Raw genomic sequence first — 25,700 nt, 5'->3', positions numbered from 1 at the left:
TGAGAGCTGGGTGTAAGGCTTGGGCTACTGCCAGTTTTCCCCTGGGATGGGATTACATTTTGCTAGTTTACATGGGGGGAAGAATCCAGCCATCCTTTTATCTGTGTGTCACCAAACTGCATCTACCACTTGTGATTCTCCTGCATCCAGGAGAGCTCTTCATCCTTCTCATCCCCACAACGTCCTTGAGAAGTTGCTCAGGTTGGTCATCATCCCTGGTGCGACTGACAGTCAGCAAACCTCTTTGGCACGTACTTAATGTTAAGCACAGAGAATAGTTCCCTAGGGAGCAATTCTTAAGTGCATTGCTGGAGCGAGGCTCTGGTCAGGACACCTGGACCAAAGCCCACCTGCATCAGTGAGCAGCATGGCTCAGCCCCCAGGGACCCGTGGCAGTCCCTGGCTGCTCCCAGCATTGCCTCTCTTCATGGCAGTACCCCTCTTCCTACTTCTTCCTCCATCTTCCCAGTATTTATTGTCCCCTCCTGGCTGTGGGAAGCAGCTCCTGGGCTCAGACCACTTTGGAGCAGTGACCTGTTGTTTTGTTTCCAGAGTCTGACATGAAAATACCATCTTGTTTTCTCCTTGGTCTGCAAAGGGCTGAGTTCTTGGCCCCTGGGGCAGATGGCTCCTGCTGCATGTATGCTTCACACTGCCAGGCATCACTTTTTTGATAGGCATTGAGCTTTTGTGCGGAAAAATCTGTGCTTCAGCCCATTGTTCTTATGGCTTTAAGTAAAATCCCAAATAATCACAAATACCAATAGTTTGGGGTTTTTTTTCCCCTGAAAGATCTGTTTAAATCAAATACAAGTCACTGAGCTTATACTGGGAGTAAATAAGCTACATGGAATGACTTTGGTTATCATGAGGTCAGACAGAATGAGCTAATGCTCCCTTCTGGCCCTGAAATTAGACTTTTCAGAAAGCTAAATTTTATCCTGCAGCTTCTAAGTCTCTAGCACCTTTCCTTACAGAGGAGCTCGAACCCCAGGTCTGCGCGGTACTCTGCCCCTCGTGAAGCTGCTCACCCCCTTATCACTGAAACACAGCCAGGCTTGGAGGCAGGTTTCTTATATTGATATACACAAACAGTTTAAATGACCATGGGCAGCTGCCGGAGTGTGTGAGAAAGTCATCCAATGGACTGTGATGCCTGGCTAACACGCAAAGGGCAATTAATCTCTCCATAGCAGCAGCAAATTACCTCCCCTGGAAATACTGTCCCATGTGAGATTTTCACCAATTGCAAGCCTTGCAGACAGATTCCAGGTTTCTGGAATTACTTGTGGGAGAGCTCTGGAGAAAGATCCGTATTAGAAATGAAGTTTCATGCTTGCAAAAGTGGACAGTGGCATGGTCCTGCTCCCTCCAGCCTCTCCAGCCTGTTTCTTTCCACTAAACCAGCACTGTACACACCGCCATGGATTTTTCTTTTTTTTTTTTCCCCTCTCTTTTTTGCAGCCAGGATGTTTTTTCTTGCCTTTTTATTGTTCCAGTGACCTAGCAACTCCACTTTGGTGGAGCCCTGCCAGGAGACTTCCTCCGGAGCCGTCTGACAGTCTCCAGCAGCACTACCCTCGGATGGGAGCAGAAGTTAAAATGACACGGGGCTGGGTCCCTATGTGGCTTTTGCTCTGGCTTCATGAGTGCTGGTGAGGGCACAACTGCCTTCCCGATGAGAAAAGCTTCCAGGGGACTTTAAAAACCCTGGAAAGCAGAAGGAGAAGCAATGCGTGGGTGATATTTTGTGTAACATTTCTGCAGGACATTACAGAAAAGCCTAGAGGGTTTTAGAAGTGAATTTGGCGGTGCTGGGATTTAGCATTTGGGATCCACGTTGCAGGCAGGGTAGTTGGAGACGTTTCAGCATAGTAGGGCAGCGGAAAAGGGGATGGAGAGGAGGTGTGAGTGCTCTGAGAGCTGTGCAGTTCGGGAGATTTATTTTGGCTTAGTTTTACTGATGTTTACTAAAAACAGTGAGAAAGAAATCCCTTTGGTAAGTGCTCCTGGGACCCGTCAGCTGGTGCTGCCTTCACCACTCCCAGGACTGCAGGGGCTTTTCCCACATTAACACCGGGAGGCAACCCTGGAGGGACACTTCTGAGGTAGAATATAAATGAGTTGTCAAGCAAGAAAATACAGCTATGTCAGGCTTTCTGCTCAAGAAAGACAGGAAGGACATGGGTCCCAAGGTGCTGGAGGCTCAGTCCCCTCTTCACTGAATGGACAGATGGATGGATGGATGGACGGACTGGGATTTTACTAGAGCCTTGGCAGGTTTATGTGGTTTTTAGAAGTATGGGTAGTCATGAGACAGCTTATCCCTGTTGGAAGTGGGCTTGTATTTGAATATATTTTTCAAAGACTCAATAATAAAACAGGACTTTTTTTTTTCTTTTTTTTAATTCAGTTGCTAAAAAGCCATTTAAAAACAAAAGTTAATGAAAAGAGGTTCAAGGAGTTGCTCTGAGCCCTGGGCTGGTAGTTTTCAGGCAGCACAGGTGGTGCCATGGATCCATGTGGTCCCAGGGATCTGTGGATTGAACCAAACTATCCAAGAAAGATGAGTAAGAAGCTTAGGATTTCCTGGTCTTGAGCTGGTGATCCGGGAGCCTGCACATCCCCAGGGAAGTGTTTAGGACACCAAAACTAAGAGGCTGTAAACCACTTGATAAGCAGAACAATATCCTGTCCCTGAACTGTGCAGGTTTTATCCCCAGTTGTGGGCACTCCGTATGTGTGCATCCCGTGCTTTTGGAAAGAACCACAGATATCTATGTACTCTTTATTTTGGAAAACCTGTTCCCCTGCTTCTGGGTACTGCTTGTAAGAGCTGTAATTGGATCCCTTTTTTCCCTGTGTCATCTCCAAACATCAGGCTCTGGGATAATGATAAAAAGTGTAGGCATCCTCCAATGTCCTGTATGGGAGGTGGTGTGGAAGTGCAGAGTGTTTTTGTCTCATAAAGCAGCACTGCAAGCAAAGTGCCATGTCCTGGTACTGGGAGGGGCTGAGGATGATGCCAATGTCCCCACCCCCATGGACACCCATCGCTGGTAGTGGCCAGGTAGGCATGAACCACCTGGACCTTGGCACTCAGAGCTCCCAGGGGCTGCTGCTGGCATTAAGCCCCCATCACTTTTTTTGAGCTGACACATTAATGCTCCAGTCACCTTTGATGCCTGCATAAATCCTTCCTATTATGGTTAAAATGATTTAAAGTCCTGTGAATTGCTGTCCTGCTTTGCTTGGAAGCCAGTGCAGAGAGAATAAGGAGCAGAAGGACCAGACCAAGGCATGGTCAGGGGAAGTGTCTATAGGGTACTGCATCCAAACTAATCCCCACAACAGGGTGAGCGGCTCTGTAAAGGCTTCTTCTTCTCCATACACCCTCTCTTGCCACCTTTCTTAATCCAGCTGGAATAATTCCTTTTCTTGATATAAAAAAAAAAAAAAGGCAAAATAGGGCTGACCACGTGGTTAAAAACCTCTTGCATTTTTCCCGTGCTTAGTGCACACGAGGGACCTTCCCTGAGCAATATTATCAGTATGTTTACGCTCAACTGACCCATCTCAAGTATGAATTTTTTTTTTTAAGCTCCATTTCACCCCCCCCCCCCCCCCCGTTCTCCCCCCAACTCGAACTGCTTCTTTCAGAGCAAGAACAAGGAAGGAAATTGAAAATCCCAAAGAGCCCTGGACGGTCCAGATTTAGGGCTTTAGCTTTTGTTCGCACAAACTCACTTGGCTCCTAACCGGCCTCCACCCATGATCCCGACATCCGCAGCAGCCGTTCAAAACAGAGCACAGAGCCCGGCCCCGGCAGGGACTGCAGCCACCCCTGCCACCCGCTGCGGGGCCGGAGCCCCGGCTCTGCTCCCCACTCCTTCTCCCTCGCAGCCTGCCTTTCTTCCTAACCTTTTCCTACAGCCCGCAAGGAGTTTTCCAAGTTGAGATTAGCTTTTTTTTTCCCCCCTCTGCGTACCTCGGATGATGTTAAGATTATGCAACGTTAACAGATGTGGGCTTTGCAATTATAGCTGCCTGTCCTCGGGAGGAGCCTGCTTTAGCTTCACGCGCGCACAGCTCTGCATGGGATGCTCCCGGGGTGGCCCGTTGCCCTGGCAAAACAGCCGCTGCATGGGCGGCCGTACCGGGAATGGTCCCCAGGGAATCGCCCCCCTCCCGAGGAGGGACTGGTCCGGAGGGAAGGGCTACTCTGGGCAGCCAATCTACTGCTCTTGGCTTTCCTTGCGTACAAACTCAGATTAAATTTGTGTTCCCCAGGCAATAAAGCATTTTTATGCCCTTCGAGGAGAAAAAATCCCATCTGCAGGAAAGAAGTGGGGCTGGGATAGCTTGTGGTGTGCCTTGGTTGGCTGCAGTGCTCCTGCCAAGTGCCGTCTGTGGGGATGCTGCTCCCGGGGTGTTAGCAGGATACATCCCTCCTCTCTCCCTGCCCTAAAATATCTGTGTGAGATCACAGTCATGGCAGAAAAATTTTGGTGTTGTGCTGACCCATGGTTGAATCTTGAGCATCACCATGATGCTGCCTTGGTAGCAGCCACCTCTGGAACAGGGCAGTGCCCGTGCTGCATCAGGGATGGAGTCAGAAAATTGTTGGTCCAAAAGGGAATTTTCAGGAGTCTCACAAGGTAGATATCCAACTGGGCTGCCAAGGGCAAGCCCAAAGCCTCGAGAAATCAGCTGGAACTTGATCTGTTTGTCCTGGCTGAGCTATAACTCAGCTCGCAGCAAGCTGTGGACTTGTTATGCTTGCAAAGAAAAAGTAACTCCGAGCCTCGACCTGTCTGGTGAGCATCACTGCTAGTTTTAACTAGGAAGGAAAACACCGGTGCAGTGGGTGGCAGGAGGGTTTTGTGCTGGAAGTCAAATACTTGTCAATGGCTGTGGTCGTGTGGAGTTAAACCATGGAAAGCAGTTGGCAGCTTAGGATGTGACAAAATTGTTAGTGACAGACCAGCACCTGAGTTAAAGGGCCGCTCTGCTTTAAGCCTTTAATGCATCAGGGGAGGCCAGATGGTCCTGTGTGGAATTTTTGGAAGAAGTTTGATCTAGTCTATCCACTCCAGAGGAGGGTTGTCTTTGAAGTCTAATGTCTGCAGGCAAGTCAAAAAAGAGATTGTGTTTGTCTTGCACTTCTGGCAGGCTTGATGGATGTGTGATCAGCTGAGATTTCATGTCTATGTTGTTGAACAACCTGATTTTTTGGGGTTTCCTTACTACATGCTGTGGGTTGGATTTTCCAGCATGGCTCATGCTCTGCACCCAGTGAACTGGGGAGCTGAGCCCATGCTGGCACAAAGTTTTCCTCCCTGCACCAGGACCTGGCATACCTTGCATGGCAGAGTTAAAAATGCCAGATGACTCTAAAAAGCCTGTGTAAATAATACCTTCTTATTCAGCCCCTCCACTCCCTGCCTGCACTAAAAGCCAGGTTTGCTGGCGCCCACGATAAGGGGAAGGGTTGTGCTTCAGTTTATTCCCAGCAGCTCTGCAGAGCCAAAAGAGGATAGAGAAAACTCTGAGGTGGATTTCTAGGGCAAACAACCACCAGACAAGAAACCAGCAGTGTTTTACTTTTGAACTGGTTGCATTCAATCAAGGGTCGTAGCTGAAGGCACTGTTTACTGGCATTTCCAGGGTTACTTTTTAAGAAGGGGCAATGGAATGCCTGCTGTGGTGTCCTGCTATATATTTCAGCCTGCCTGTCCGGAGCCCTTGTTGACAAATGACTTGGCAACCTGAGAAAGCAGATTTGCCTCTGTCTATACTCATCCCCTAAGGGTTTCTTAAAGCATCTGCTGCTTTGCCTTCTCTCTGTGCAGCAAAGCTGGCCTCTGAGGCTTTGCAGTCAGCACGGGCTGCACAGCTGAAAGCTTTTAGTGAGAGGGAAATGGAGAGAAATTCAGTGTGCTGCCCTCCAGCACACTCACATTTTTCAGGGCTGCTATAAATGGACTTGTGGGCTACAATTACAGGCTGGGTATTGGCTTGCAGATGAAGATAGCAAGTGTCCCCTGCCACTTTGCATCCCTTTGTCAAAATTGTGAGGACAAGAAGGTTGTTTCATGGGACAGGAGGTGGCTCACGGCGAGCTCTGAGTGGCAGCAGCTGCTTGGTGTGCTCAGCAAGGTGAGCATCACACCCAGTGCTAGGGCTGCCAGTAAAGGTACCCCAGTGGCTCTGCTCCACTACAGTTCTTCTCTCCTTGGCCCTCTTGGTGCTCAGGCTCCCAGGATGAAATACAGAATGTCCCACATACACCTCTTTTTTTTGGTGAGTTCCCACTGGAGCTATTGCAGATGGATAGAGGACAGCATTTCAAAAATTACCACTTCAGTCATGGCAGGTGCAGCAACTCCAAAGGAGACATACAAGGCAAGGGAGAGGTGTCCCACAAGTGTTTCTCTGAGATACAGTTTTTTTACAGAAAATGCTCTGAGGCCAAAAACAGATGCAAACCTAAGCCTTCAACATCAGAGCTTTTGGGCAGAGATGGTGCCTTTAGCTGCTGCTTGTGTATCATCCATAGCCCTGTTCATGCCATGCACATGACATATGCAGGACAAGTCCCATAGCCTGGTATATCTCTGAACTGCAAAGTGGGGAGAGTTCCCCTCCCAAAACTGCAGCTTCCTTAGCCAGGCTCCCATTCTGCCCACTCAGTAAGAAAAGTGTGTGTTGGGCTATTTTAGCCCAGGGGCTGTGTTTTGGTTATAAGAAGATGGACAAAATTGGGATCTTGTCGTTTCAGATTTGGACTTGCTTTGACTTGTTTTGGGCTTTGGAGATCATCTGAGGCTGCAGTGCCAGCCAAGTTTCGGGGGTGTAAAATAGATGGTAGCTACTGTTTTTTGTGTGACTGATGTGCAGGGAAATCCTCACACAGCCCTGGGTGGTACCACAGGCTGGAAACCCCAATTCCTCCAGCAAATCTCACAGGAACCACTCAGAGCAGGTGTCACTAGTTGCTCAGCTCCAGGCTGGATGGCAGACCCCAGGCTGAAGCTACACCAAGTCCTGCTGCTGCTGCTGCTGGCAGTCAGTGTTAATGACTGAGAAGTTGGCTATTGAGTAACGTCTTCAGTCCTTTCTTAGGGCTTATTTGGGGAATATGTTTGCACTCCAGGGATGCACATAGCTACCTGTGTACTTTGGAAGATCCCTTAAAGCATGTAATGCCTGTTGATGCCCCTGTGAGAAGTAATTTTTGGGTCCATGAGATAGAGCTGATAGTAGAAATGCAGAAGAAACTTGTGCAGAGAGGGGAGGAGGTTGCTGCCGTTAGACATCACCATGGCGAGGAGCAACTGGAGGCAGAGCTAGCAAAGCTAAAGGGTAATGCTTGCTTGGGAACCAACATTTATTCCATAAACGTGTTTTATTCTTTTTCTATTGAAAAAGGAAAATGACTATGAATGATGGGAGAGGTGGGGGTTTGGAGCAGCCTTGCATAAGGAGCAAGAGAGCAGACTGAAACAAGGTCTATACCGGGTGAACAGGGGCTATGGCCATGTTTGCTCACAGAAAATGGACGTGTAGATGCACAAACTTAATCTTGTTTCTCATATTCTGGCAGACATTACTGTCAGATGTGCCAAAATGTCCATCACCTTGGGATGCTTCAGAGCCTGGATGGGCAGTATAATCCCCACCATACACTGATCTCTTCTGTCCCTGGTCCCTTGTGGTGTCTGGATGGGTTATGCCGACCCTCCTGACTCCCCTACAGTTCTCAGCCAGCTTCCCACCAGCTCTCTGGAGGTGATGGGATTCGAGCTCAGGAGACCTACATACTCCTCCCATGGACTCTGCACTGTGCTTGTCTCCATCAGTTATTTGTTTCAGACTTTTCTTTTGGCTCCTTTAAAGATTTATTTCTCCTAACACACACACAAAAAAAAGTATGAGGGTGCTGAATGGAATTAATCTTGTGCACAAAGGTGGGTTTCGGCATTTGATCCCACAGACCAATCTAATTTCCACTGGTGTAAATCCAAAAATAAATGTCAGGTCTCTGCTTTGATTATGCAAAATTTTTCTATCGTGTAAGTAAATGAGCTCAGAGCTTGGCCTTGGTGTTACTGCAGTGAGCCGAGCCTGCACATCTGGTGCTGATGGGATCTAAATTTTTTCCTTGTTTTTCCTTTTAGTCATTGAAAGCAGCTATCAGGAGGGAAGAAGTTCAAACACAGCGATAAGGACTTCTGGTGCTCCGGTGGACAGTGTGGAGCTGGTGACGATGCTGGCTGGGAGCAGGGAGTGGGCATCACTTCCTGCCAGGCATGGAACAGTGCCAGCAGGGAGCAAGGTCATGGGGCACATTGGTCCTCTGGCTGGCAATGGGGATGTCACCCCACTGGGAGCAGGACCCCCAGACAACACATCTGCTGGGACAGCAACCCACTTGCCCACCCACAGCCGTCCTCCTGGTGAGTTTTATTGATGTGAGGGTCCTGGTTTGCTGTGCCCAGCCCATGGACTCAGCATAGCCAGTGGGTTAGGAGGTATTCCTACCCCACGGCTACAAATGCAGACTTTTGGAAGAAGTCCAATCTCAGGAAAACTGATTTTTTTTTTTTTAACATTACAACAAAGATGATTCTCAGGAGCTGCCACTGTTTTTCACCAGCCAGAAGTACCCATAGAGTCCTGCCCATCCACAGAGCACAGAGCAGAGACCCCTGGGCATTCCCACGCCTCCTTCCCAGGAGGAGCTTAACCCCATCACAAACCCAACCTAGGTTATAAGAGCCCGAGTTAAGGATGCCTGACCAGCTGTGTCATGATTTGTAGCTGAGGTCTTCACATGGAAATCCTGCAAGTGAACACTTCCCTTTGGGTTTGTTCATAGTTTTCAGTCATAAGCAAACCAATGTACTCTTCTGAGCACGCACTTAAATCAAAGCCTGTTTCCCACAGCAGCAGAATAAGTCTGTGCTGATCATCCTGTCCTCACCTCGGTTTTTTTTTCTTAATGTCTCCATCTGAAATACATGCCTGAGATGTGAGCATAGAGGTTTTCTTTAATGTTTTAAATTCCTTCTTTTTTTTTTTTCTGCTTAAGGACTAAAATGTGGAGCTGGCATGCCCAGGCTGCCAGCTGCTGGCTGTCCTGGCACCAGCTCCTTACTGCTTTCTGCATTTTTAATATCTTAAAAAAAAAAAATCTGTGTCTTCATCTGTGCATGGCAAAAGAAACAAAGTTTGAAATGCCATTATTTTTTGGTGGCAGAAACCCTCTGTTCCTGCCAATCCCTCTTGCAGTCAAACTGTGCTCTGTTAAACAGAGGGATGCAGCTGTGACCCTACCTATTGCAGGGTAGGGCTGGGTACCACTGCAGGTGATGCTGCTGCCACCCAGCCAAGACAAAATAACTTTTCCAGGGGAACATGACCCTCTCTGCATTGCTTTCCAGATGCTGGAAGCCATCAGCATGCTGTAGGCAGCCAGGAGAGAGGCAAGAGGGCTCTGGATTTTCCCAACAGCCCTGCAGCTGCTGAAAGGACACCACCAGGCTTGGAAACTGTCAGCACTGACTCGACTGAGGGGACCCAGGGTGGGCACCGTGGGGTCTGGAACATGTTGGGGTTTAACAACACGATGAGGACAGTGCTGCTACCTTCATCTTCAGAATCTCATCACCCAGGTGAGCCATCCCAGTTCAGCCTGGGAACACTGAGCAAGTGTTCCAACACGTGGGAAAAAGGTGCTGTTGAGCAACTAGGCATTGGTTAAGCATCGTAGAGCTTTGTGGATCCAGCTCTCCACTATGTGCCCAGGGTAGTTTTCTGACTTGCTTCATGCATGAGGGCAGAGAGAAGGATCCACGTGGCTTCTCCTGGCATGGAAAAATATAAATTACTTGGTGCAGCTCTGAAACACAAAGTTGCTGTGAGCATAGTGCAGACAAGGGCCCGTGGTCTGCGAGGCAGGCGGAGAGTAACAGCAGGGGATGCTGGGTGGGCAGCTAATCCCATCTCTGGGCTCTCATTTGCTTTTCCCCATTCCCTTGCAGGCACTGACAGCCCCTCTCGACTGGTGAGCAGTTGGGTGGGCACAGAACTGTCCAGCAGCTCCCCTGTGGACACTGCAGCCACTTCACCCAGCCCCTCTGGGAGCAGTGGGGGGACCAGCCCTGGCACTGCCCTCCCTGGCTCCCTGATACAGCCTCAATCCTCCCCCCGAGCTTCAAGTACCCAGACTGGTGCAGACCAGATCATGCTACACCTCAGGGGTGTCACGGGGAACTCCACAAGCCCTTTGCTCACAGCATCACCTGCCACTGACAGCTCTTTCAGAGGTGAGCTCTGCTGGCCCACAGCTTTGTTTTATAGATTTAAAAAGCCTTTTTGTAGCTTTTGCTTTCTTGAAACAGAGAAGATGCTCCATTTTGCATGTGCTCTGTTTTTTATTATTTGGATGGTTAGCTGAAATTCCCTGCTGAAAGCAGGAAAAAGCAGTGGAAAAAATAATTTGATCCAAACCCCCAGCATTTTCCACTTAAAAGAAGGTTCTTTGGACTTTATCACAGTGTTTTCTGCAGGGTGGGTGTCTGCAGCTGTGAAATATCTCCACTGGTCCAGTGCCAACTGCAGAGCCAGGGCAGCTCCCAGCCCCACCTGAGCTGTGTCTCCCACCTGAGTGGTGCTGGAGTGGGGCAGGAGTTTGGGAACCCACACTTATGGCCCAACCAAGTGGATTTGCCCTCAGCTAGACAGGGTGAGATGCCTGTGCTTAACAAATTGGCTTCCCCTCACTTGCTCTGTGGCAGCCGAGTTCTGGAGCTCTCAAAAACAGACTTTGCCCCACTCCACATGAACTTACTGAAGACCTGTGCTGCTGAGTCCTTATTCTGTGCCCAGGGCTTGCCAGGAGCAAGCACATCTCTGGGGTTCTCACAGTGACATGTCCCTTCCCTCTGCCACAGCTGTTGGGAGCAGCACCAGGGCTGCAGAAAAGAAGAGATCCGGTATCCAAAGGACAGCACCTGGCTTCATGGCTCAGCCCCCGGCCTCTGTGCCCTCCTCAGTGGCCCTGGCACAGGGACGTTTCCCTGGGCCTTCCACGGAGCACAGACTTGCCCCTTCTCATCCAGCTTTAGAAAGCACTGCCACAGGTGAGCTCAGTTAGTCTACAGTTTGTTCTTGTACCCTCTTTTGTGCTCCCTTAAATATTTTTCCCTGTGTCCCATTAAGCCCTGGGATGTGTAGTGAACTGCAGGCTCATATGGTGATGTGGCTGCACTCAAGTTTCCTCCCTTTGCTGTTTGATGCAGTGTTCAAGCCACAAAAAAACCACTAAGAGAGCCTGGGCCGACTTCCACCAGTCTTAGAGCAGAGGTGGGATTTAAAGGCAAGCCTCTGCAGTCCTTTTCCCATGGGGTTTCCTGCTGTCTGAGCCACCCTGCTCTCATGAAGCCTGGCAGCAAGCCCTGAGTTTTGTGCAAGGTCTTCCTGCGGTGAGGGGATTCATGCCTTTCCAAAAGAGCACTTTGTCCAGATTGAAAACTTCCTATGCTCAATATCTATATGTGTGCTGTAAGCATCTGGGAAGAAAGTGGATCCATCTGTTTATAATTTCATATGTATAAATCCAGTTTTTTTATTGTACTGTAGCCATTGGAAGCAGCTACCAGCCATCCAGCAACTCAGCCACAGAGAGGAGAGCTTCGGATTTCCCCGCCACCAGTACCTCCATTTCCACAACAGCCACCAAGGGTGGAGGGAGGATGTTAAGGTCTCTGCCAGCCAGCATTGGGCTGGTCGGTGTGGCAGAGATTTCCACCTCTGGCACTGAAATCATCAGCTCTTCAGCCCAGCCCCCTGGGATGTCTATGGGTGCCCAGGACGGTGATGGCAGAGGTGTCACAGACCCCTTGCTCACAGGCTTGCCACCTGCTTCACAAAGCACTTCCACAAGTGAGTTCTGATATAGCTGTATATCTGAGAACATTATTCAAAGATTTATTATTAACAAAATACATCCTTTTTATTTTAAAGAAAGGAGGAATAATATTGTGTTTGGCACATTCTGTACATTTAAAAACATTTCACAGAAATGAAAGTATGGATAAATATTATTCCTGTTGGAAGAGGAGGATAGATTTTCCTTGAAAACTTTCAGTGAAATTTTGCTAGCAACAACTTCAGCAGTTCCTATTTAGAGACCATTTTTCCCCCATCTTAATGATTTCCCAGTATTAAATATTTCCGTATTGAATATTCACACATATGTTGTCTACATCTACTGATAGTAGATGAAAGGAGGTGAGGGGTAGTAGATGAAATAGATAGGGATGAAAACTACCCAGGATTTTTCATTTGTGTGTATGCAGTTTTGTATTTCTTTTCTCCTTTTTCAGCCTTTAGCAGCAGTTACAAACCCAAGAGCGTCCCAGCTGCAGAAGAGGCGACACTGCACTCAGGCACACATGGTGCTGACGTGCCCAGCGTGGCAGTGGGGACTGCAAATGGCCACATAGCTGGGCTGACAAGAGGCTCTGCCACCAGCACCGGCCCCACAAGCTCTTTGGGAGTGACCTCCTCCTCCTTAGGGACTGGGACACGTCATCCCAACAGCTCACGGAAAGCTACTGATCTCCCAGCCCCTCCCAGGGATCCTTTGCTCACAAGCTCTGTCTCTGCCTCTGAAAGTACGTCCAGAGGTAAATCTGTCAGTCTGAAAGCTGTCTGCCTTGGGGCTGGATGAGACTTCACATCCCTGCACTGTTTTTCTTTAGATAGGGCCATCAGTCACTATTGGATACGTGGATGTTTTTATTACTGTCTGCACAGGGCTGGCAGTGGGGTGGGTGGGAAGGGGGAGAGTGGATCTCAGCTTTTGGGTGAGAAAGTGAAAAACATCCATGTTCTCATCACTAATGAAACTCCTGTGCTGGGAAAAGCATCAGTTAGAAATACGTGCATACACTTTTACCGTGCCAGAGACACTCGCTGGGGATTTGTAGCTGTCGTCTCATGCTATGTCTGCCATGCGGGCTGGTCTGTAGGACATGGGTTTTTTGATTTTCATGGCTTTTAGTAAGGCACATGTGCTTGAACTTGAGAGATTCACCTCTTCTCAGAGCAACACCTTCAGTTTCTCAATGGACAGTTTAGAAATGCACACCATGCAAACAGTCACTCAAATGTATAGCTCTGTATGCATAAATCAAACCCTGGTTTATTGTATCTTAGGTGTCAGAAGCAGCCAACGACCAGTTAACAGCTCAATGGCAGAGAAAAACCCCCTCCCTTCCTCACCCACCAGCGATTCCATTTCAACCACGGGCAGCAGCAGGGGTGGGAGGACCCCGAGGTCTGCCACGGGCAGCAGCCGGTGGGCAGCAGAAGTCTCCACGTCCAGCAGTGGCACATACAGGGCCTTGGGCACCATCCGATCCTTGTCCACATCTCCTGTGAGAGAGACCTACAGAGTTCACGGGTCCATACAAATGACGGATTTCACCGAGCGGGTGGCAGACTCTTCCCTAACACACTCTCACTCTCCTTCGGAAGACCCTTCCCCAGGTGAGCTCACATTAGAAGGGAAATACCATTTTTCTTATAAGCCAAAGGAGGATTATTACTGCAGCTTGCACTTGCCTGACTCTTTTCTGCTGTGCATAATATACTGTTTGGAAGGATGCAGTGTGATTTTGTGTCTGAAATATTTCAGCTCTTGCTTGACTAAAAATATGTGGTTTAAGTTTTTTTACAGAAGAGGCGCATGTGTGGAAAGTTCCATCACGCCAAGAAAAATAATTAACGTTCAAATAGCAATCCTTTTTTAATATCTCCAGTTGCTATCTCTGTGTTATAGGCAAGAGAACTAAGCAAGTGAGGATTAGATCATGTCCCTGCAGTCTTGGGGATCAGATTTCAGTTCCTACCTTCTGTCCTGCCTCTTGGACCAGGCTGCTTCCCAGAAATTGAACCAGCTCAACAAATTTAGGGCAGCTTTGAATGTGGTCTCTGAGGTCCTTCATGCTGCTTTTGGTCCTTCATACTGTGGTGCTGAAGGGTCTGATCACCCTGATCCTATTTCTTCAGATTTCTCAGCATAGTGCCTTGTCTGAACTGATTGCCAGGCTTTTCTGGGTTGTCACGATATTTGTTCTAGCAGCGTGGAGTGCACTCAGGCACATAATGGTAAAATCAAGTGCACAGCATTAGTATGTCAACAGTTTTTATATAATAGCACTTTTCTCAGCATAAAACTATGTTTTTTAGAAGACAAATTTTTGTAGGAAGGATTTATGTATTTGGAAATTTCCTGTTTTCTCTGGATTGACATCTTCTCATATTTTCTACTTGTGCTTGTATTTGCTGCCTCTGGGTGTTACTGAAAGAAAGTTCATTTTTATTTATAGTTTCATATGTGTAAAAATGTAATTGTTTCTTTATCACATTTTAGTTCCTAGAAGCAGCCATGTGTCATTGAGCATCCTGTCAACAGAGAGAACCAATTTCCCCACCACTGGCTCCTCCATTTCCATAACAGGCACCAAGAGTGGAGGGAGGACGTTAAGGTCTCTGCCAGCCAGCACCAGGCTGGCCCAAACGACAGAGATGTCCACCACTGGTACCGAAAACATCAGCTCTCCAGGCCATTCCCAGTCCTCTTTGGGAACCCAGGGTGGTGGAGACGGAGGTGCCACCGTGACGTCCATGAATCCATTGCTCACAGGCTCACCATCTGCTTCGGAAAGCGCTTCCCCAGGTGAGCTCTGGCCACCTCCGTGAGGCTTCTGCCTGTAGACATCAGACTTCCGTGGAGAAGTGAGGATATGCTAGAATATGCTGGACAATGGCCTTGGACATTATGGATGAAAATTTCAACTTCAGGGAAACATGCATTATCTGTTTCTTATATTTAGTCACCGGAAAAACCCAGCCTTACTTCCAGAGCAGTCTGGCCTCGAGATTTGCTGTGTTTTCAGAGACAGCACAGTTTCAAGTCTGCCCCCTTGGCTTTGTTTATACAAGCAGAAGCAGCATCAGTCGTTCCTGACTCCCACCGTGGGGGGCAAAGGCAGTATATGCTGATCCCATACAAGCCTGCCATGCTTTGTTCTGAGTATCAGGGATTTGGGTGCTGCATAATCTCACCTTGCTCATTGCGGGTGCTGAGGTGGCAGTGTGGGCACATGGTACCCATGGTGGGACTGCAGCGCACCGGGAGCAGTACTGAAGGGAAGCAGACCCAAAAGTGCTCCCATGACTTGTTTCTAGTACCCTCTTCAGGGTGTCTTCCTATGAGCAGCACCTCCTTGCACAGAAAGGGGTTGTGTCTTCACAATTAGTGTTTTCTCCAGGTTTGGATCTTCTGGCACGTTCTGTCTGTGCCATCAACCTGAGGGCAGTGGTGGAAGAGAGCACGCCTGCCTGTTCATAGCTTAGAGTGCATAAATCCATTTTGCTTTGCCCTTTCTCAGCAGAAGGGACCTCGGCAACGAGAGGACACCTATCTCTCACCAGTACACCCAGTGCAGGGATAATCACCACTGGTGAGAAGAGGAGCACTGTACCCGTGTTGGACACCCATGGAGCATCCAGTGCAGCAGGGAGTTTTGCTCCCACTCCACCCCGCACCAGCACCTTGGACATGGTCTTTCTGCTGTCCTCTTTGGCAGAAGAGCCTGGGAAGCAGAGTGACGTTTCACAGGGTGATGCTGGACTCAGTGAGCTTCCAACAAAGCTGCTGCCTGCATTTTCTCCCAGCATCTCAGTGCCTTCGCCTTCACCAAGTGCTTCAGGTGGGTCTTGTGATTTCCCAGTTTGCTATGGAGGACATCCCTCCTCTTCGCCTGCCTCCCAAGCTCCCACTCTTCCTTTTCTAGCTTTAAACTATATTTGCAGTTTTAATAAGCCTGGTTTATAATGAAGGGCATCTGAGCGCTGCATGGTTGGTGAGTTACTCACCTCATGGCACTTGAGGCAGAGCTTCTTGTGTCAGGAGTTGGACGGCCAGGCAGCTCTTCTGGGCCACTTGTGAAGGCTGCCATGGAGCCTTGGCCTCAGTCTCAAACCTGGGGAGCCTGGCACGAGATGTGGTGGGGGACTGATAAACCTTTTGCCTTTCCTTATATCCCAGTTATTGTATGTTTCAGCCTCAGCTCTGCTGCCAGGGTCCCACAAGAGAATGGTTTGAAACTCACTGGTCCGCTCAAGGGAATCTTCTGCAGGACATTCAAGACCATGTTCTACCTCCCTGCCATGGTTCTCCTTCAGAAAAACCATGCACCCCAATCTGTTTTATTTTTCTGGTGTAAAGGGGAAAAGTACAGACAATCTGGGAATCCCACTTAGCAAATAAGTGATGTTCGTCACCAAGTGTCACCTCTGCTGTGGGGGTTGAAATATTCAGATTTGACTGCTGGTAGAGGCCTCAAAGGTATTATTAATACACAATGTGTGTATATATATATATATGTATGTACATCTGTACTTTGCAATTTCAGGGAGAGGAAGAAGAGTTTCTGGTGTTCCTACTGAGACCACGTACATCTCGACCACACTCTCCAGCCACAGGGAGGGGACATCTCAAGCTGCAGCTAGCCACAGCATGTGGAGCACAGAGGCAGAAAGCCTCACACCTCACCTGGACACAAATGGGGGGACCCGCATCGGCCCCCTCCCATCCTCCACAGCTTGGCCTGGAGTGAGACACATGCCATCTGGCCCAGCAGGGTACCCAGAGCCCAAGGTCACCGTTTCATCCAGGGTCTTCACCTACTTCTCAGCTGCTGGTGACCCTTCCAGTGAGTTTTTCTGAACTCTGGGATAGTGTTTGACTGCTGCTCCCTTCCCCTCCTCCATGGTGTTGATATAACCACTAGCATGTGTCACAGCTGTTGCACGTGTCATGGGTAGGATTTATAAATGGTGGTGGTTCTGCCCATTGGTGTTGTATATCTGCAGCTGTTGATGCTCAGCAGGAAAGGCCTCAAGAATGAGATGTAGCTTGTCGCTGTAGGACACATCAACTGCTTGTCTGCGTTGGGGTGATAATTATAAATAACATATATATAGTTATATATAAATATACTATTATGACTCTAATAGTACTAGTTGTCCCTCTGGATTTAGACAGTCCTGTTTTTTGGAATAGGCTTTTTGTGTCAAATCCACATTTAAGATAGATAGATATGTGAGATCTACTTCATATGCTTTTAATCTGTGTTTATCTGTGCAATTTTGTTAATCTGCATTTCCAAACAGAATTATTGTAGAGCTCACAAGATGCCTACTTTTTGATCCTATTCCAGCCATTAGCAGCAGCCATCGCTCCCTAAGCAACTCAAGTGCTGAGGAAAGGGTGTCCAGCCCTGTCACTGATCCTGTGTACAGTTCATCCACGTCTGCTGGTGGTGAAGAGAGGATACACTCGGCAATGGATGGCACTTTGGCTGGTGGCATGGAGAGATCTTCTTCCTATGCCAAAGCTGCCAGCTCTCCAGGGCCAGCTAAGCCAACATCAGTGGAACACGGTGGGACAGGCAACACCTCTACCAACAGTGGGGGCTTCACAGGCCTTGCAACAGAGACTGTCTTTGTACGTTCTTCCAAGATACCCACTTACTCTTCTTTCCAAAATGATCTCACAAGTAAGTTGATGTCTCCTGCTGTACATTTGGGGGGAATTCATGTTTTCCTGTTTTTATCTATGTTGTACATAAAGTTCTTATTCATTACTACATGCAATGCCACCTGTGAGTTCGCTCAGGGGGTTATTTTCATCAAAGGACTCAAAGCCAGAACCCACATAGATGGGAAACTGTTCCGGAAGTGAAATCATGAACCCTCCTTTTTTGATGGTTGCATTACATTTTTTGCATCCTAACCAGTCTCTTTTGGATGATGCTTTCAGAAGTGTTTCAGGATGACCTAAGTCAATTGTGAAATTAAACCAAATTTTCAATACCTTATTTTTTTTTAGAGATGGCTGTACATTTGTATTATAGGATTGACTGCACCTTTTATGCTAAATAATCTGAATTTTTTGCAGATGGATGTGCTATTCATTTAGGATTTCCTAACTGCAAAGTTTTGAATCAATGAGTTTATGATAAGCTGGAAATTAGCATAATATAATAATTTCATCTTGCAGAGGCATAAGTTCACTGCATCTAAAAACAAATTGAAGAAGATGGATATTCTGTAGATGGGAATGGAGGATAAAAGGAAGAGGTTATGAGTTTTTTAAATTATGAGTGATAAAGAGAACAGATGTGTTTTCCTGCTTAGCTTGCAACAAATATCATGGAATGTTAAGTGCTCAATCACTTTAGAAAAGCAATACATGAAGAACAGTGTTTTGGAAACCTACACGTTTCACTGGAGCCTTGTGTCTGTCAGGGTTCCCCATTTTAGAACCAATTAAAGAGTGCACAAGACCCCTAATTCCATACCCATGCTTGAATGGAGCTCCAAATTTTTAGAAGAGCATGGACCAGTTCACAGACAAGAACATCTTCTGTATTTAACAAGTGGTTTTAATACAACATCAAAATACTTTCATATTACTCTGTGTCTTTCTAATATATTTTGTCCTTTTACTCCAGACTTTTCAGGTAGCCATCAGCCAGTCAGTAGCATTGATGCCACTGAGAAAAGGACCTCTGTTTCTCATACAGATGGCACGTACATTTCAACCACATATACCAGAGGAGGAGAAAGGACCCTCCTGTCTATCTCCAACAACAGCACCTCTGCTGACTCCTCAGAAAGTTCCACCTTTTTTTCAGAAATTTCCGGCCCTTCTGATGCATCAAAATCTTCTGTGTCTCAGGACAGGTGGACCAATGCATCGAGTGATAGCAGTTTTGTTGAACCATCTACAGAGCCACTACTGGTACACTCTTCCAAACTGTCAACTTCTGCTTCTACAGGCAGCATAGAAAATACAACTGTCTTCAACACTGACTCTGAGTTGCTGGTCACTAACAGATCATCTCTATCTTCATCAGCATTTCCAGTGTCTTCCTCATTGTCATCGCTGCATCACTCCCTGTCACCAACACCACCACCAAGTCATCTGTTCACACTGTCAGAATCACCTGAGCCACACTTGTCCTCTGTGATGGCATCTTCACCCCCTCTGCAGGCTTTGTCGTCCTCCTTGCCCACTTCCTCATTGCTCTCCCCATCTTATTCATTAGCATCTTTATTGCCTCTGTTTTCATCACCCTCACCCATCTCGCAGTCCAATGACAATGATCAAGCAAGCATCACTGTAGCTACAACGGTGGTCAGGCAGGTGCCCTCCACAGCTGCCATGGCTGGGAGCTCACCCAGAGAGACCAACAAGCACAGTGTCACACACCAGCCCCAAAACAGTACCACCTTCAACTCCACCGTGTCTCCTCTCCCTACGGCACCTATGGAGCTGCTTGGTGGACACACTGTGTCTGTGTCCACTCCTGTCACAGTGACAGAGACTGCCTTGCCTAGAGCTGCCACCACCCAGGAGGGCAGCTCTGAGAAGGCAACACCACTGCTCACCACGGCCAGTCTTGCTCCACAGGCTGGTCCGACGGATGTACCCCTTAGTCCCTCACCAAGTGCAACAAACCACAACATTGTCCCCGCAGTGGCACTGACCACGGTCAAACCTCCTGTGCTGACAACACCGGCCAGTCGCTGGCCAACCCCAGGTGAAGCTACCACTATGAAGGACCACAGAGCTCAAACACCCACTGCCACTAAGCACATGTATACCACCGGTGAAAGCACAGAGGCTGTGGATCCCACCACTGCGAAGCCTGGTAAAGTCACCGAGGAAAACATCCCTGTTACAAGTCCTTCTGAAGCCCCTCCAGCCATCAAGACCACTGTGAGAATTGCAACTACTCTGGCTGCTACCAAACCAACCACTGTTCCTCCATCCAGTAGCACAGTGGGGCTGAGGACGTCATCTCCAGCAACAGGTAACGTGTATAATGGCACTCATCAGTGGTGGGGCAGGGACGAGGAGGGCAGGAACACCTGGGTCCCAATTTTAAGCATCATCAAAGGGTTGTGTACATATGTATGACATGATTGTTGTCAGCAGGGTTTGAGGGCAAGAACTCTGTCTCCATGTTGGTATTTTTAAGCTAAGGGTTTAGCAATCAAATTGAACTGCTGTAATAAGGGTGAGCACTTTGGTTAACTTTTATGATAGAGAGGTTAAGCTGAAATTTGACAGTTTTGAGAAAATAAAGCTGGCTGGCCTTCCAGGTAAGCATAGGATGCATTTTATATTTGATGATAGGTTAACAATATCAATTGACATCAATTAATATCTATCTTATTGATGAGAAAATACAGTTGGCCAGCACTTGGTATTTGTGTTGGAACCGCTTCTGTTATTACAGCCTATGGTTGTTTTCTCCCCATCTCACTAAATAATCTCATACTCAAGGGCCCATTGTTTCTCCCGGTAGACTATGTACCATAGTCTTGCTCAGTGTGTCATTATAATCATTTATTACCACTGCCAGGGTCCTTATCTTCTCATGTAAATACATTTACTGAAGTTTTATATGAATGGAAATTGGCTATGTGTTTGAAGTTCAGAGCCTGGCCTTCATGCTGCTGTAGCATATTGTGTGCACTAAAGGCATTAATCTGAGCAAAATACTGGCAATAATATATATGCCATCCAATAATTAAGTATTTAAAGGTTATTTATCAGGCTGATTGGTTTTAATTATAGCTATGGCTTCATGAAAAAAAAGTCACTGTAGGGGAATGAATTTTTTTTTAATTGAAAAATTAAGGTAGTGTATCCTTTTTAGCAACTGATTCACGCTTTTGCCAAATTATTCTTTCCCTTGAATACCGAGATTTGCCATTTGTCAGAATACAAAAGATCCTTCTGCTGCCTTGGACATGGTGCTTTGTTCATGGGCACTCACTACCACAAGAGAAGAGCTGCCCTAGTCCCTGCAAAAAAAATGTACAAAGCACAAACTGAAGGATGGCCAAGTGAAAACCATTGTTTTAAAACACACCCACTCATTTCTGGCTGCTTAGATTAGAGACACTAAATGGCCTTCTTGCTGATGCTGAGGTAGCTGTGCCAGGCTAGTTGAGGCATGAGATTACATTGAATGGTGTTTCCCACCGCAGAGGTTGGGTTTGAAGTGCTGGTCTGCAGAGCCTGTGTGATACTGTGACGTACCGCGGTGCCGTCAGAAATGCACACATGAGTTTTGCTCTTATGCCTCATGCTTTAACCACAGAGCCAGTCCTTCTTGCCTCTGTTGCAGTGCTCAGCAGCAGCCACAAAATAGGTATGAGTGGTGTGTAAGCTGTCTTGTTTGTCTTGTAGCACCTTGTTGCTGACAAGTCCACAGCCCTGCCTATGGTCTGCCCTTGCACGCGTGTGTGACGTGTTGGTGCTCATGTGAGTCATACGCACAGCAAGAGGAGCCTTTTTGACCAGGACATCTTTTTTTTTTTTTTTTGAAGGGAAGTATTGGATATCTTCTCCAGAATTTGCAATTTGAGTTGGCTGATCTGTGAATGATCTGAGACTAGGGTCATTAATCCCCTCATACGCCATATATCACAGTGGTCTCTGCTCCCCAAGCCCTTGCTCACCCAGCAGAAAGAGCATTATGAGTGGGGCACAGACAGGTATCACTGCTGTGCCCATCCTCAGGGTGGCATGGAGGAGCCCTGGAAAAAGAGGCGATAGCAGTCAGGGCGACCTTCACCATAACAGTAATCTACAGACTGTATCAGTGTTCCAGCACTAGCTTTGGATCACGGAAACAGGGCTTGGATGAAAAGGGCAGGACTCGGTGAAGCAGCCGTGTCTAGCTGTGGCTCTCAGGGTTCATTCTTTGGTTTCTCCATCAATAACTGGTGGGTTGTTTGTCTTTAAAAAGAACTCTGAGATCTTCTGATGAGCAGTGCTGTAAACAAGTTGAGTGTTCATATTAACATGGATCCACATTGGACCTCAAGGGCTTTTGAATTAATATTCAAGTGCCTTATATTTATTCTTTCAGCTCCAACAGAATAATTAGAAACAGGATAAATAGTAAGTGCAAATGATGCAATGAAGCATCTGATAATGCTCAGGGAGTCACAGAAGGAGAGCCAAACTGATCTTTTTTAGCCCAAAAGTTGATGATTTTTATGATTCAGTAACTATAACCTGGGATTTTTTTCTCCTTTTGTAGATGTGGATAAATGTCTTTCCAATCCTTGTCCTGCACTGGCCACCTGCAACAACACCCATGGCTCCTATATCTGTCAGTGTCCTCTTGGATATGAAATGGAAAAAGGAAAGTGCAATTTAGGTAAGAAAACAAAAATGAAAAACCAGGGGAGGGCAAGATGGAAATAATTATCTGTAATCTTCTAAAATAAATCAACTTGGGCTCAGACTAGTTCAGGAGCCTAATGTTCCTTCCAGCCACTACTTTTGTCAGAACCTTTTACTGTTTACACGAGTATGGTGTCTGATGCCTGTTGCGTTGAGCTGCCCGGGGAGCAGGCGCAGAGATAGCTGAGGGACTCTTGAAAATGCAGCAATGGAGCAGTGGGCTCAGGCTTGTTAGTAAGGACATGTGTCCCTTCTGTTCCCAATGTGTTTTACAACCCCCCAAAAAGCATTCAGCAGCTTATTGTAGCTCCCAGCCCTGCAAACTTCAGTGATAGCACTTGGCTTGGGAGAAGTGAGCAGGGCTATTGTGTAACCTGGCTTCAGCGGGATCAGCCGTGTGCGGAAAATTAAGCAGCCGTGAAAGTCTTTGTAAGATCAAGGTCTTATTTCATACCTTTAGCATTTTCTTAGCAGCACAGTTATTAGTTGGAACTCAGGTTCTGACCCCCTCCTTTCTATTAGCGGACTCTCAAGGATTTACAATGTCCCATTGTATGGGGGAATTTGTTTTGACAGATTTTCTTCTGACCCTTAATCAACAAGGATTAGAGGCATGGAAATTTTGCTAGGGAAACATGGGTGAGGTGTCCCTGAAGAGTGTTTTGAAACATTTCTTCGAGTTGGAATGTGTCAGCTTCTAATTTGGAGAGTTGTTTTGATTATGCCTTGAAATGGGATACAGGCAGATTATATAACTACTGTGAAGGTGATTGTCATCTTATTTTTTGTCCAGAGTTGTTATATTAGAGCTGTCTGATATAAAATTTGTGGTGAAGATAGGCTCTGTGGATGGAAAAAAATGGGAAAGAATTATAATGTTATCTGCAACTGTATTTGTTTTTCTGGTGGAACATAAAGCTGGAGCTCTGAGTTCTCATTTCCACTGAGTATCTCATGACACTTAATACAAGATTTAGGGGTATTATCTCTCCAAGTCTGGACAACTCAGATTATTGCATTCTGCTGCCGTGAATCAAATACGAATCTAAGCACAGAAAAATGCATCTTTTGGACCTCTTTTCAAATGTCATTGCTCATTCTCTCCAACAGTTTGAAAAATGAAAATGTCCTTTCTACGGTGCTTTATTTTGACTTGCTGGTTTGCTTTCCTTCCATTGCAGGGAGGGGTAAGAGATTAGACATGTTTACCCCAAATTATCATAAATAGCTTTGGTACCTGTAACTTATTGTCTCGTTACTAATTTTACCCATCTCTCTCTGTGTTCAGGAATCCTTTTAAATTAGTCTGTGTTCCTATATGAAATATATGAACACTGCAATGAAATGCTGGCTGTTCAGCAGCATTGAGCTCTGGAATTTGACTGAGACTGTGGGAACATTGCAACAACACTTGGGAAAAAACCCAAGGCTGTGACTCTGCTTTACTGGGGCAGTGACTCTCAGACGCGAGTTTTCTGTTTGCTGTGTAAAGAGATTTTCCATAAAAAGAGCCTCTCATGTAAGGCAGATGGAACCACATCTACATACGGCACAGAGACGTGTTCCGACTAACTTGCCTTGTTTTCCTTTTCAGTGAGAATATTTATTGGCCAGGTCCTCTTGAAACCTAATATCACCCATGGGAAGTATGCAGAGCTCTTCCATGTTGAGAGTGAGATCCTGGCCATGGTGAGTGTCCTTGCTAGGGCTTTGGCAATGCTGATGGGACAAGTTCCCTTTGCTCCTCTTATGGTTGTCATGGGAAGCCATGAGTCTGCAGCGTGGGTTTAGCCTTTTCAATCATTGAACTATCCCAGTCTGGTGTAAGTAGGTCTGGTGAATGTACTCTTTTAAACCCATCACGCTTCTCTCCTCTACCCTGCCCCAGCTGTCAAGATAGCAGTGGAGAAATCTGGCTCCTATGAGGCTTAAGGCAGCATATCTGCCTGGAAAATCCTGGATCCCTTTTTCTGAAGTGGTGTGCCTGGATACACACTTCAGTAGCCTCCATCCTCTCCTACTGTCTTCTGGTTTCATTGTTTTTCCAGATCTCAAAAGGGCATCAGTGCTCCTCCAAGGTCAAACATTAAAACAGTAACTCTGGGCCCCACCATTCATTAGTAAATCTCATGGATGCTGGAGCAGGTTGGACTGCAGCTGGTGCCACCTTGCTCTCAGCCAAACGCTGTGGGGTGAAGCCCAGCAGCAGCACCCACCCAAACATACCTTCCTCTGGGTGGAGTTTCTCAGCCATTTGATTGTACCCATGCGACTCTCAGTCAATTGAGCACAAGCACTGGATGAGCTGTTGGCTGCCCCATAGGCTGAGCCATCAGTTGCTCCAAAAAGACCCCTGGGCTGTGGATAGGTACATCTCTGTGCATTTTTTATCCAGTTCATTGCATGCACAAGTTCATCCTGTTAGCAGTTCCTGGACTGGCTGCACTTTATTCCAGCTCTTTGGAATAAAGGTGATTTGGAGATGCTGCCAAATGAGAGAGGAGTTGGGGGGAGTCACCTTGATGCTGCCCACACAACTTGTGCTGGGGAGTAAATACAAACAACTGCACAGATCCAGGATCAGGAAGACTCCTTGGAAGATGTTCAGTCTCTGAGGTGCTGCTTTGAGATCAGCCTTGCACGGTGCTCTCTCCCTGCTGACATCTGGCTCATCCTTGGCCTTTGTGGTCACTGCCCAGTGGGGCCCCAGGCAGATGCTCATGTCAAAATCCGCAAGTCTTTGTTCTTGTCCAAGGCTGCACGATAGTGACTTTGTCAATCTCTTACTGGCAACAGGGCAGTGCATCTTATAGAGCAAATGAACTGCTGGGATGTACAGAGCCCCCATGGTCTCAGCAGGTACCTCTGGCAAGCACAGGGGATAGTGTCAATGACCCAGGAGGACCATTCCATGCTACGTCCCACTGGGCTGCCTCCCTCCATAATCTTCTGGGCACTAACAGCTGCTCTCTCCTTCCCTTCCTTGCAGCTCAATGCGTCGCTGTCAGGCTTGCCGGGGTACCATCACTCCACTGTTAAGGCAAGCAGGTAAGACTAAGGCTACCAGGGGAAGAATGAGAAACTTGAGCATTTGGGATGTTCAGCTTGAGATCCACATTCTCCATTTTGAGATGGTGCTGGGCTTGATACAATCTGTCCTGGCAGTGGTACAGGGCGTGAGGAATGCCTGACCATCTTGTCTGGTTCTCCTGGCCTGAGCAGCTTTGGGACAGGCTTGGGAGCTTCCCGGGAGGGATTTATGGCTGGTTCCAAAGTGAGCTACCAGCATCCTTTCCAGCTCCAAATTTTCTTCTCTGTGTGTAGATTTTTCCTGTTTTTAAGGTCT

General features: G+C 47.3%; 1 protein-coding gene across 3 annotated transcripts in view; it reads left to right on the top strand.

The window, feature by feature from the left end:
- HEG1 (heart development protein with EGF like domains 1) overlaps positions 1 to 25,700 on the top strand; it is a 55,151-nt gene that overhangs the window by 10,816 nt on the left and 18,635 nt on the right. Inside the window, exons 2-16 of one of the 3 annotated variants that reach the window (XM_027679026.1) lie at positions 8,181 to 8,459; positions 9,447 to 9,677; positions 10,047 to 10,331; positions 10,959 to 11,147; positions 11,647 to 11,949; positions 12,393 to 12,683; positions 13,228 to 13,560; positions 14,447 to 14,752; positions 15,468 to 15,788; positions 16,494 to 16,793; positions 17,301 to 17,639; positions 18,597 to 19,961; positions 22,209 to 22,328; positions 23,949 to 24,043; positions 25,344 to 25,402. In XM_027679026.1, the coding sequence (XP_027534827.1) occupies positions 8,181 to 8,459; positions 9,447 to 9,677; positions 10,047 to 10,331; positions 10,959 to 11,147; positions 11,647 to 11,949; positions 12,393 to 12,683; positions 13,228 to 13,560; positions 14,447 to 14,752; positions 15,468 to 15,788; positions 16,494 to 16,793; positions 17,301 to 17,639; positions 18,597 to 19,961; positions 22,209 to 22,328; positions 23,949 to 24,043; positions 25,344 to 25,402 (4,816 nt within the window). Of the gene's footprint in view, positions 1 to 8,180; positions 8,460 to 9,446; positions 9,678 to 10,046; positions 10,332 to 10,958; positions 11,148 to 11,646; positions 11,950 to 12,392; positions 12,696 to 13,227; positions 13,561 to 14,446; positions 14,753 to 15,467; positions 15,789 to 16,493; positions 16,794 to 17,300; positions 17,640 to 18,596; positions 19,962 to 22,208; positions 22,329 to 23,948; positions 24,044 to 25,343; positions 25,403 to 25,700 lie in introns of all 3 variants that reach the window. The other 2 variants (XM_027679025.1, XM_027679024.1) reach the window with 2 other exon arrangements.

This window comes from Neopelma chrysocephalum, unplaced genomic scaffold (genome assembly GCF_003984885.1).
Source record: "Neopelma chrysocephalum unplaced genomic scaffold, ASM398488v2 Primary Assembly neopelma1_44, whole genome shotgun sequence".
NCBI classification, from domain to species: domain Eukaryota; kingdom Metazoa; phylum Chordata; class Aves; order Passeriformes; family Pipridae; genus Neopelma; species Neopelma chrysocephalum.
This window is presented reverse-complemented; position numbering and strand designations above follow the sequence as displayed.